We start from the raw sequence: 12,626 nt of genomic DNA, 5'->3' as shown, positions 1-12,626 counted from the left end.
TTTGTATAGTATCTTTGGTTAACACAGGCTCAACGCAAATACATGTTCCATCCTATATTTTTTGAGAAAAAAAAAATACTTCAACATAAACTTGAATGCAGGTTGTAAGTAAATTTAAATGCTAAACTTTTGTTCCTTTTCACACTAATTACAATTACAGGGATGTATCGATGACAAATAAAAAATTCAAAGTCCTTTCATTCAAGTCACAAAGCACAACACCAAATAACAACTTAACAGTGTCTATGATTTGTTATCGAATACATTTGCCTTGCCTATCTAAATGTGACATGTATAAATTATATAGCATTAAAAGCTAATTTAAATCTTTACTAGAGTTGCTAAAAAAATGGCTTGTGTCAAACACACACATAACATGCAAAGAGCTACAAGAGCTAAAAAATGAAAATGAAGTTGTTTAAATCTATGCAACATACATACTGCACTAAGACATAATGTAAATGAATATAATATCCTTTTATTCTAGCCGCTTTTATATATATATATATATATATAAACTGGTAGCCATCAACATCCATAGGAGAAAAAAAATATCATGGAAGTCAATGGCCACCAGTTTCCTACATTCCTCAAAATATCTGAAAAGTTCAGATGCTAAAACCTCTAAATGCCTCTGAAATGTTCTTCTAAAATTAGCATTTTTACCAGGCTCCTGTGTGTAGGTTCAGAAATGTTCACTTTTATGGCAAAAAATAAGTTCTTTTCATGGTCTTTAAAATAAAATAGCTCAACATAAACATAGAAGAATGAGAAAAATGCTCATTTTTCACATACATTTCAGACGGCACTTAGAGGTTTTAGCATCTAAACTCTTCACTTGTATTGTATCCAACAGATGAAAGAAATTCAAACAGGTTTGAAACAACTCAACGGTAAATAAATCCAAAAATTGTCCACTATCCATTTAAACTGAAAATGCGTATTGTGGGCATTATCAACACAATTTTCATGAAAGCCTAAGATCATCTGTTGCACCTTTTGCAGCATTCAGATAATGTAATAAGCAATAATGTGCATGCATAAAGAGGAAGAAGGACACACAGCTGTTGAGACTGAGCATGATAAACAGGTTAAGATCAGAGTGACAGGGCTGCTTGCAGGTTGTTTCATCTTCAAGCACAAGACAGACAAGAAGTGCTCCACCTACATCTGTCGATAACACTGCTACAAAGCCCAGATGCCGAGTTTGCATGCATGTATAAGCCAGCAGCATGTGTAAGGAACAAATCTTTCTTCCACTGCGTCGTCCCTGCAAGGACATTGTCGGTAAGTTATTTATTTCATCCATAGGGGACCATATGTGTGGAGCATTACATAGACCAGCGGCCATCACATATATCCAGAACTTGCATCAATTTAATCAGCTCATGTAATTGTAGCTTATGGGCTCCTTGGCTAATGTGTGAGACAAAGCACTTTGTGTCTAATGGACGTTGTTCTGTCTTGTGAAAGGAATGTCGATATTTCTGCACATTACGACTGGAACTGGGACCAGTAAGAGTAAAAGGAGCATAAATCATTTAGGGAAAATAAGAAAAAACAAAGCAGCAAGGTCGGAAATGAATGGAGGTTTTATAGCAAAAATGCCCAACAAAATCAAGATTAGGTGGCAAAAAATGTTCTATGAGCAGTTAAACCTGTCTAAACAAGACAAGGATGTTTGCTGCAAATCAAAATGAAACGTAAGAACACAATTCTTTGCACTACACTCAAAATTTTTATTATTTATTTAAAATGAGCTGAATCAAAACTATTATTTAAAATAAGCTGAATCAATTTAGTTGTTTTGGGACAACTTAATTGTTTTATGTTCAATCCACTTAAATTTGCAAGGGACAACACAAATGAATTGTATGGAACCCAGAAATTTTTACAGTGTAGCACATTTTCTCATCATAAACAACAAAGTCCAGATTTGATTCAAGTAAGAGATTGATTTCACTGAACATTGTAAATATTAATGTGAACATTAAGGTACACCTTACTAGTACCGGATTAGACACCCTTTGTTAGACACCCGGGTTATAGTCACCCTTCGTACCATAGATTCAACAAGATACTGGAAATATTCCTCAGAGATTTTGGTTCATATTGACATGATAGCATCACGCAGTTGCTGCAGATTTGCTGGCTGCACATCCATGATGCAAATCTCCCATTCCAACACATCCCAAAGGTGCCTTACTGGATTGAGATCTGGTGACTGTGGAGGCCATTTGAGTACATTGAACTCATTGTTGTGTTCAAGAAATCAATCTGAGATGATTCACGCTTTATGACATGGTGCGTTATCCTGCTGGAAGTAGCCATCAGAAAATGGGTACACTGTGGTCAAAAAAAAATGGACATGGTCAGCAACAATACTCAAGTAGGCTGTGGCGTTGATTGACTCAGTTGGTAATTATTGGTCCAAAGCGTGCCAAGAAAATATCTTCTACACCATTACACCACTACCACCAGCCTGAACTGTTGATACAAGACAGGATGGATCCATGCTTTCATGCTGTTGACGCCAAATTTTGACCCTACCATCCGAATGTTGCAGCAGAAATCGAGACTCATCAGAACAAGCAACATTTTTCCAATCTTCTACTGTTCAATTTTGGTGAGCCTGTCTGAATTGTAGCCTCAGTTTCCTGTTCTTAGCTCACAGGAGTGGCACCTGGTGTGGTCTTCTGATGCTGTAGCCCATCCGCCTTAAGGTTTGACGTGTTGTTTATTCAGAGATGCTCTTCTGCATTTCTCGGTTGTAATAAGTGGTTATTTGAGTTACTGTTGCCTTTCTATCATCTAAATTCAGTCTGGCCATTCTCCTCTGACCTCTGGCATCAACAAGGCATTTGCGTCCACAGAACTGCCGCTCACTGGATATTTTCTCTTTTTCGGACCATTCTCTGTAAATCCTAGAGGTGATTGTGCGTGAAAATCTCAATAGATCAGCAGTTTCTGAAATACTCAGACCAGCCCGTCTGGCACCAACAACCATGCCACATTTAAGGTCACTTAAATCACCTTTCTTCCCCATTCTGATGTTCGGATTGAACTGCAGCAGTCCACATGCCTTAATGAATCGAGTTGCTGCCATATGATTGGCCGATTAGAAATTTGCGTTGCAGTTGGACAGGTGTACATAAAAAATAACCAGATACTGTTGCGAAATGTTCTCAAGAGACTGAAATTGTACACTCAGCGGTCACTTTTTTAAGTATTTGACAACTGAAAAAAACAACAACTTAATAAATAGAATTCATAACCGAGTATATGTTGAATAGATTTAGTATGCACACTATTTTCCTCCTTTAGCCTAACGTAACTGTTGATATAATGATGACAATCAGATCATGGAACATGGGCTGCTAGATTGTTGTTTTCTGTAGGAGAAATGGACTTAAAGCCTTAATGAAAGTTAAACAGAAAAATGCCCTTGGGAATAAATACAGTGAGATGAAGAAGTCCATTTCTGACCCTGCACAGAAGTCTGAACTAAACCAAATTTTATACAGTGTAGTGAGTATAAGAATCACTGTGGAAATACAATGTGTTCTTGTGTTTTACAGTTCAAATGGTGGTCATGTAATTCATATTAGTCACTCTCCATTTAACTTTTATTCTTCATAATATAATAACTCATGGGGATATTCGCCATGAGCCTGCTGCTTGACCCTGTGGTCAGATAAAATGTCAGTCAGGTTTAAAAAAACTGTCAAAGAATGAACTCAAAAAAAACGAAAAAAAAACTGTTTCCTCCAACAATGGAACATCAAATCTACTGCAAAATATGTGTAGGATGAATGACAAACAAATGAAGGATGTACCTAAATTCTTTAAATATGCATCAATATTCAATATGCATCTAAATTGAGTTGCATTTTGCCAGAAGGTCATTTTTGGTCAATGTAGCACGCACACTAAATATCTACAGTATGATCCATGTAGCACAGTCAATGAGTTTCAGAAATAACACTCTGAGCCTTGAATGAGTAAATGAAAAATGATGATAAAAGAGGTGAATGTACTGTATATAAAGACATACACCAAACACAAGAATAATAGTAAGTAGTTTTCCACAGGAGCGTTACTGAGTCCAAAAGGCATCACATCTCATGTAAAAACAAATTGCAAAAGGAAGTAATGCTGAGAGGTTCCCATTTGCGTAATTATAGATCTCGCTTCATACGTGCTGTGTAAAAGGAGACAGTAATGAACACAATCAAATCTGGATCCAGTAGAAATGTTTGAATATCAAAGACAAAACATGTTCCTTTATCTAATTACACAAAGAGGTGTCAGATTAATGTAACAAAAAACATAACTGTTACAATTCTTTTGACTATTAAATCCATGTGCATCCAGGCAAGCAAAACTGAGAAATGGACATCTTTTTATATCACCTATTTTAAGTCATAACAGCCCATACTGTCAAAAAACATGAGGAGTCACTGTATTACTCACATTGTACAGTAATATCAATTAAAACATCCAAATGATGCTAACAAGATGTCATATTTTGAGTAAATCCTATCAAGCTTCACATTTATGCATAATGGAATTGTAGGTTTGAGACAAAGACTTTTTCTCAAAGTTCATTAAATGAAAAATGAATAAAGTCAATCTCACAGTCCTAATTACTGAACAATTTTGCACTTTAGATGTCATAAGGAAAAATGTGAATCTACCATTTTCAATGGGAAGGAAAAAAATTATTCAGCTCCGACTTTAATATTTAATTTTTGAGCAGATCTATTTCAAGGCAATTATGCCTTCAGCAAAAAAACATTCTAGAAGCTTCAAGGACCATAAACCATTTGTGTGCCTTGGCTGTAACTAATCACATGAGAGTACAATGAACATTTTCTCTATAGAGCATAAACAAAATATATAATGGGGTCAGGACGGGGGCTTTCATTTTTGAATCTCTCCTCCACTCCATATATAAACTCCTTCCCCTCTTCATTAGCCAATCACTGTGTGTATAATTAGTAATCATTCTGACATCATCCATAGCAACAGAGAAACCCGCCCTTACTCTTAACTTAAAACTTCTCCATTTTCCTTAGTAACAGTTAGTCTCGGCAGCATTGCGAGAAAACTCTTAGCTAACAAACATTTACTGCTATTTAGGAAAACTTAGTGGAAAGATCAAGGCTGCATCAGAAATCACATCCTTCCATACTATATAGCACATTTAAAAACAGTATGCAACCCGAGTAGTATGTCCGAATTCATAGAATTCGAAAAACAGTACGCGAAAAGTACCCGGATGACCTACTACTTCCGGTGAAATTCTGAAGTGCGCATCTGATAGACGCTACGATATCCCATGATGCACTGTGAGAGAATTCATAAATGGGAGTGAAGCGACGCAATTGACACGGGTATGTCACGTGATGACAAAATGGTGGATGTAGTACGTCCGAGTTCAATTCATACTACTCATCCGAAATCTCTTACTTCCATACTATATAGTACACTAAAAACAGTATGCGAGCAAAGTAGTATGTCCGAATTCATCGAATTCTTAAATCAGTATGCGAGAAGTACCCAGATAACCTACTACTTTCGGCGAGATTCTGAAGTGCACATCGGATGGATGCTACACTATCCCATGATGCCCCGCGAAAGAATTCATGAATGGGAGTGAAGCGACACAACTCATGGTTGTAGGTCACGTGATCATGACAAAATGACAGAAGTAGTACATCCGAGTTCCATTCATACTACTCACAATCATACTTATAGAACGTACTTTTCTAATGGCCGAGTAGTACGTTTCAATTCAAACGCAGTACTTACTGAGTAGTAGGTAGTTTCGGACGCAGCTACACTGTATAGATCATACTTTTCTAACGAGTAGTACATTTAACTTCAAACGCAGTACTTGGGCAACTTCAGACGCAGCCCAAATGTTTTTGTGAAAATGGCCTAAGATCTTACACAGCTTCCAGATCTCAAAAACTCCATATTCAAATTAGAACACTTTTATTTACCTTTGCTATTTGATGTGATGCCAATAAACTGCAGTGCAAATATATCCACATGTTTACAAGCTTTCTTATTTGTCTTTTTCTCACTGTCATTTTTGTGTTTAATTTGTTCTAGAGATGTCTACTGGAAAAGAAGGCCTGAAAACAGAGCATGAGTATGAGTTTTTGCTGTGCTTCACAGAACTATACAGCCTTTAGTTTTAATAACTGCTTTCATTATTTGTTCATTCCTATTCTTATTTTCCATGTGAATTTCAACTATGATAAATGGATTCAGTTTCACAACATATACACAACCTAACAAAAGTCTTGTCAACCCAGTTGTAAAAGCAACAAATAATGACTTGACTTCGAGTTGGTCATTTGGGAAAGTGACAGAAGGTCGATTTTCCGATGAATCATCTAATGAACTGCATACCAATCATCATAAATACTGCAGAAGACCTACCGGAACTCACATGAACCCAAGATTCTCTCAGAAATCAGTCAAGTTTGGTGAAGGAAAAATTATGGTTTGGGGTTACATTCAGTATGGGGGCGTGTGGGAGATCTGCAGAGTGAATGGCAACATCAACAGCCTGAGGTATCAAGACATTTGTGCTCCTTATTACATTACAAACTATGAGGACAAATTATTCAGCAGGATAGCGCTCCTTCTCATACTTAAGCCTCCACATCAAAATTCATGAAAGCAAAGAGGGTCAAGGTGCTCCAGAATTGGCCAGCCCAGTCACCAGACATGAACATTATTGAGCATGTCTGGGGTAAAATGAAGGAGAAGGCATTAAAGATGAATCCCAAGAATCTTGATGAACTCTGGGAGTCCTGCAAGAACGCTTTCTTTGTTAAGGGTCATTGCAGAGATGTGTGGATGCAGTCGTCCAAGCTCATGGGAGTCATACACAATATTAATAATTTTTTCACTACACCATGACTTTATATTCAATACTGTACATTATTTCTGTTAAGTGACAAGACTTCGGTCTCAGCAAAGTCAGACCTTACTGTCCTAATTAAATAATTAAAAATCAAGGCATGATCATATTGTATTTTGGTAAAATAAGCGTAATCTAGAGGCTTTTGCCTTTCATATGAGCCACTTCTGATACCAAATGATCAACTTGAAGTCAAGTTATTATTTGTTCTTCCTAAAACTTAGACGATAAGACTTTTGTCAGGTAGTGTAAGCCTGGATCATCTAAATATCTTCGGACACCCATTTCAAGTACTGGCTCCCAAACTGTGTACAAAAAGTGAGATCCCAAAAAAACGTTTCTTTTGGTTTCATTTAGTGATGCCTTCAACTCTTTTATTATTTTATTTGTTGTATTTGTCAAATATTAGTTAACTGGATAATTAAATTATGTGGAGAGCGTTTGTGTTTTGGTTTTTAAGATGGAACTTTGTCATTTTACAAATTATTTATTTAGCAGATGCTTTTATCTAAAGCCACACACACCCACACAGACACAAGGAGCAGTGGGCAGCCTTTGTCATTGCCATCACCTGTGTTTGCATAGTAGGCATGTTAATGTGGGGGCAGAGGAAACAAGATAGGGGTTTGACCTTTTGAGTAGCGTCGTGTTTAAAAATCATTTATTGTACAACCATCTAATATGAACAACTGCTGTTTACATATTCGTCAATGTCAGTTAGTTTTAACTAACGTAGCTCAGTTTTGCTAACATAACATACTGGTAACATTCACTTACAGCTGTTTGTCATAGTATTTCACATTCTGGAATCCAGAAATAATTCAAGTCTTTATCACTGACAGATATATTAAAGTTAAGCAGTGCGGTTTTAAAGGTAAATGTAGTCTTACCATATTACGACCACAAACGGTACTTAATTATAATGCACTTGGGTTAACCCTGATCTCTGAAGTTATGCTGCTATAATTCACCTGTCACTCAGTGAACTCTCTCTCTTTTTCTCTCTTCTAGTCTGCTGCCTCTAGTGGCGCAAACACAACATTACAAAAGCATCTCCCCATACAGTTGATCACAACTGAACCTTCCAGAATCCTGGGCAACGCATCCCTTCAAGTTGGCAGGATCACGGACAGATTGGTAGCGACTCAGGCAGGGAATAAATATAGCTCATGACTGAAGGTACTAACTGATACGTGTGACTTTACAGTCTCCTGTCTTTTCTTATTAGGTAACGAGAAAAATGTATGCTCTCTGCTGTATGGGAATCTGGGCCAGGCCATGTGTGAGCTGTATGAATGCGATGCGTACGATTTTACACACACAGCAAGATCAGCACAGAGACATAAAAGTGCTGTGGGCTAATTAATACTGTGTTGAACGCAGAAGTGCTACCTCAGGTACCATCGTTTATTTGAAAAGTTTAGCGTTTATTCTCTCAGATTTTGTTAAGTATAACTTTTTACAAAAACAAATTTTAGTCTTAAGGATTTGGAACGGGGCTGCACGGTGGCGACTGCACGTTCGCCTCATAGCAAGAAGGTCGCTGGTTCGAGCCGCGGCTGGGTCAGTTGGCATTTCTGTGTGGAGTTTGCATGTTCTCCCCATGTTCCTGGGGTTTCCTAGGGGTGTTCCGGTTTCTCTCCGTTTTTCCTCTTTAATATAAGTCACCAGTTTCTCAGGAAGTTTTTTGACTCTTTGGATAGAAACGGTGCTTTATTTGCAAAAGTTTTAATGCGAGATTCCAGTTTTAGACATGAATCTAATTTGAATCTTTTGATAGAAACATAGCTAATGATGCCAGAATTTTAACTTTTAGAGTAAACCAATGGATGACATTAAAGTTTAAGCATCACAACAAATACATTTCTTTTCTCAAGCCATTTTATACATTTCTACACAACATTAGAGTTAAAATGCAAAATAAAACCAAAATATGATGATAAATAAATGCCACTGGCTGAATTAATCATACCTGCAATTAGGTCATGTGACATACTGCTTTATGATAATGCGTAAAGTTTCAGAATTCTCATCCCATTGAGAATACAGTCAGATTCTCTGCGTCTCACACTTTGGGTACTTGACATAATTTTTCTCTGGACTTTACCTCAGGGATGTGTAAAAATCACAACACGACAGTTTGTCCACCAACAGCTGAGATCTCACAAGGCTACAGGCTGTCCAAAACACTTTGAGAGCTCAGCAAATCTGACATGTTCTCAGAAGCACAATGACACCACATAGAGCAACGGCTGGCAATCCTTAATGACACAAAGTGGCACTTTTAATTTATTATAGCAATTGTTCAGCCATATTGAAAATCACTTGGTGATGATGCATTTGAAAGTTGGCATGAAATAAAAATCCAATCTACTTTGTAAATGTACTGTATGTTAAAGATCTTAAGGCCCCAATATACTTCAAAGAAAATATTAAACAAACAGAAATGACAATTTAAAACCAAATATGGGCAAAACTCAGTTATTTTTGAGTATGTTTCAGCAGTTCAAAACAGCTCACCAAATCGAACTTTATGGGGCAGTTCATTTTGTCTCCTAAACACCTTTGAGCTGCCATTGGTCCATGGTGACTACTGTATGCAAACATAAAAGTCTTTTTCTGGAACTCTTCCTCTTTGACAGTTTCTTCACTCCAATCATTTCACATTCCACAGTGGTCAGACAGGAGAACAACATCCAAAACAACAGCACTAGCCACATGAATACACTAGAGAGTCGAGTAACAGAGCTGGTACAATAGCTCACAGAGAGATTTTAAAGAACCGAAGGGGGTTATATGCCGGACAAGAAACCCACCTAATCGCGCCACATCTTTTCATGAGAGAACATGAATAGTCTGTCTGTGGCAAATAAAAAAACAAAGATGTGGTAGTGCTTCTCATGGAGAAGCCTGTTTTTCAGTATATGAAACTGTTTGTTCAATTCAATTCATGTTTATTTCTATAGCACTTTTACAATGTAGATTGTGTCAAAGCAGCTTCACATAAAAGTTTTAGTAAATTGAAACAGTGTCAGTCCAGTTTTAAGAGTTGAAGTTCAGTTTGTTTCAGTTCAGTGTGGTTTATTTTCACTGCTGAAAGTCTAAAAACTAAAGAGCAAATCCATCAATGCGAAGCTCCACAAGTCCCAAACCAATTGGGTTTGTTGTGGCCTTTTAATCTGGTTGTAGAAGCACAGAAGTGGGCTTCTATCCTGCTTCATTCCACTCACATTTATTAGGTCTTCACATATATTTTATCTTATTTTATTAAAAATTGACCAACTAAAACTCAATGTTAAGATACAAATGATAAACTGTATAACCAAATTTGTTCCGAAAACAAGATTCCTCCAACAAAAATGTATGAAGTGGTCAAAAATTGTGTCAGACCCACTTTTTTCTTTCAACGTACTGCTGTCAGTTCACCCTGACTTCATGGCATTCACAACCAGAATTTTTAATAACAAAATAAAAGAAAAACAAGTAATATTGAAGCTAAATTAAAGTACACAAAGTTTCTCAAATAATTTAAACAATTTCAACCTCATCTCCCAACAATCAACAGCAAATTCACACTCAATTTTAGAACAACATAAACATTGAAAATAAAAAATAAAAACTGATGTCTAGAACAAAGTCGGTTCCAATCTGTCAATAGGGATGTTCCAATCGGCGGTCATATTGGTATCTGCCAATAAGTAAAAAAAAAATTCCACAATTTATATGTGCAATGACTACAAGCTACTAACACTCTACAAAATTCTGCTTTGTGGAGCCACTTGAAGGTGAGTACAATTTTATTTTGGGGTACACTAAGTCTGCTTTAATTATTTATTTATTTATTTATTTATTTATTCGCTCTCTACTTCTTGTCTGTTGTTAATTGTGTGCCCTCATTTAAACATTTCTAAAAAATAAGCACCTAATGTTAAATCATGTACTATTCCTCTAAGATATTTGCTTGTCTGCCAATGTTTATCCTTCTGTGTGCCAATGGATGAACGCATGTGAAAGGTTACAGACTGGTCTATGCCTCAAGCTGCACAACTTTCAATAAAGCTCATACAAACATATGCATCATGGATTAGTTGTCCTATAAAGTCAGATAATGTTAGGCTTTATAGGAAACAAATATTAATAATTGGCATTTTGACCTTTTGAAGGAAATCACATAATCATGAAAGAAGTTCAAGACTTGCATATGGTGTCTGACTGGTTGCTCAGCATAACACTATTTTAATCAAATCAAAAAAGCAACAGTATCCTCAAACACGTCCCAACTTCAATTTCCCAGACCCTGAGTAATCTCATGGGGTCACTGACAGCCCTGACAAATGCTTCATCAGACATCCCACCGAAGATTAAACCGCCAACCCTCAAGGACAGCCCTCAGAGTGATCTTTAGACTCCAGTATCGTTTTTTTTTTTTTTTTCGTCCTCAGTGTCACTGCGTTTGTGTCAGCATCTCGGTTTGTTAATTGGAGCTACACTGACATTCTACCACCGCTGGCCACATATCTCTGCCCGATCACGTAGTTACGCGAGCACGCTGATAAATGCTAAGCTGACAGGTTTTATGAGCCTTGGTGAGCAGAAGGGAGTGGAGTCATCACCCCGCACTGTGATGATCTTGTTGTCTTCACCAGCCCGAGTCACGTGTACCTCAGGGTGCATGTAAATCCAAAATCTGCATGCACGCGACCATACATCATCCCATGCACATTTGCAGGAGGAAAGGTAAGCAGGCAGCCGGAGGGCTCAGCGCAGCAGAGCTCCCATAATGCACTTCAGCTGTAATGAGAATGGGCGGCAGAGGAAGGTGCAGACATTACACTCACGTTCTGCCAAAGTTCACGCTTACGGCATCGATATGCGAGATGGTGTAAAATGCCGATGACAAACAATGGAACCAGTGGCGGACGCTACCTGAATACATAAAGCATTCGGGTTTGCTTTACTGCAGCATCAATCATGAATGTTGTTCTAAATCCATCAAGCAGGATGTTCCCCAAGGACCAAGGGGCTACTTAACCAATCGTCTCAGTCATGACCCCCCCCACCCCACCAGACAAGCATCTTCCTCAAACCTGATCTGTGAACAACCAGCTCTAACTGACTTGTTAACACAATGAGTCAGTGAAATGTGTGAAGGTGTGTGCGTATCCCCTTCAGTGCGAAGAAATGGGAAAGGAGAAAACAGCAGAAGGCATTTTTTTGTTACCTTGCGTCTGCGGTCTCTCGATCGGTTCCTCTTCTTGATCTTCTCCTCCTCCTTCTCTCGCTGCTCTTGGGCAGCGAGCTCCTGTAGGTCCTTGTTCTTGCGGATCTGCTTAGCGGCTTGCGCCATGGTGCCGCTTCAACAAGCAGTGATGCGCCTGTAACGGAGGCTGTCGCCGTCCCTGCGGCGGCCAGTGCGGGAGAGGCGGTGGCGCTGCGAGCGCCTGCAAGGAGTGAGCACCCTGCACGGCTCTAGGCAGCCAGTTCCCTCAGCAGCGCCACAAAAGAGATGATGATGCTGCCTGCCTGCTTGCTCCTCATCCAAGCCAGATTCTTCCCATCCCCCCTCCCCTCTCTCTCTCTCTCTCTCACACACCAGTCAGTCACGCAGTCCAAGGCTCAGCAGTGTAGGGATACTGCAGCAGCTCGATTTTTCTCCCTCCTTCTCTCTTTCTCACTCACAGACTCC

At 38.3% G+C, this 12,626-nt stretch overlaps 1 protein-coding gene across 5 annotated transcripts in view; it reads right to left on the bottom strand.

The window, feature by feature from the left end:
• The window catches only part of ank1b (ankyrin 1, erythrocytic b), a 126,495-nt gene extending 114,043 nt beyond the window's left edge, over positions 1-12,452 (bottom strand). For all 5 annotated transcript variants that reach the window (XM_056446356.1, XM_056446352.1, XM_056446354.1 and 2 more), the window contains exon 1: positions 12,162-12,452. In XM_056446356.1, the coding sequence (XP_056302331.1) occupies positions 12,162-12,287 (126 nt within the window). In that variant the 5' untranslated portion in view covers positions 12,288-12,452. The remainder of the gene's footprint in view (positions 1-12,161) is intronic.
• Positions 12,453-12,626: the final 174 nt, after the last annotated feature.

Source organism: Danio aesculapii, chromosome 21 (genome assembly GCF_903798145.1).
Source record: "Danio aesculapii chromosome 21, fDanAes4.1, whole genome shotgun sequence".
In the NCBI taxonomy this organism is placed as follows: domain Eukaryota; kingdom Metazoa; phylum Chordata; class Actinopteri; order Cypriniformes; family Danionidae; genus Danio; species Danio aesculapii.
The sequence above is the reverse complement of the archived record's forward strand: the minus strand, read 5'-3'. Positions and strand labels throughout refer to the sequence as shown.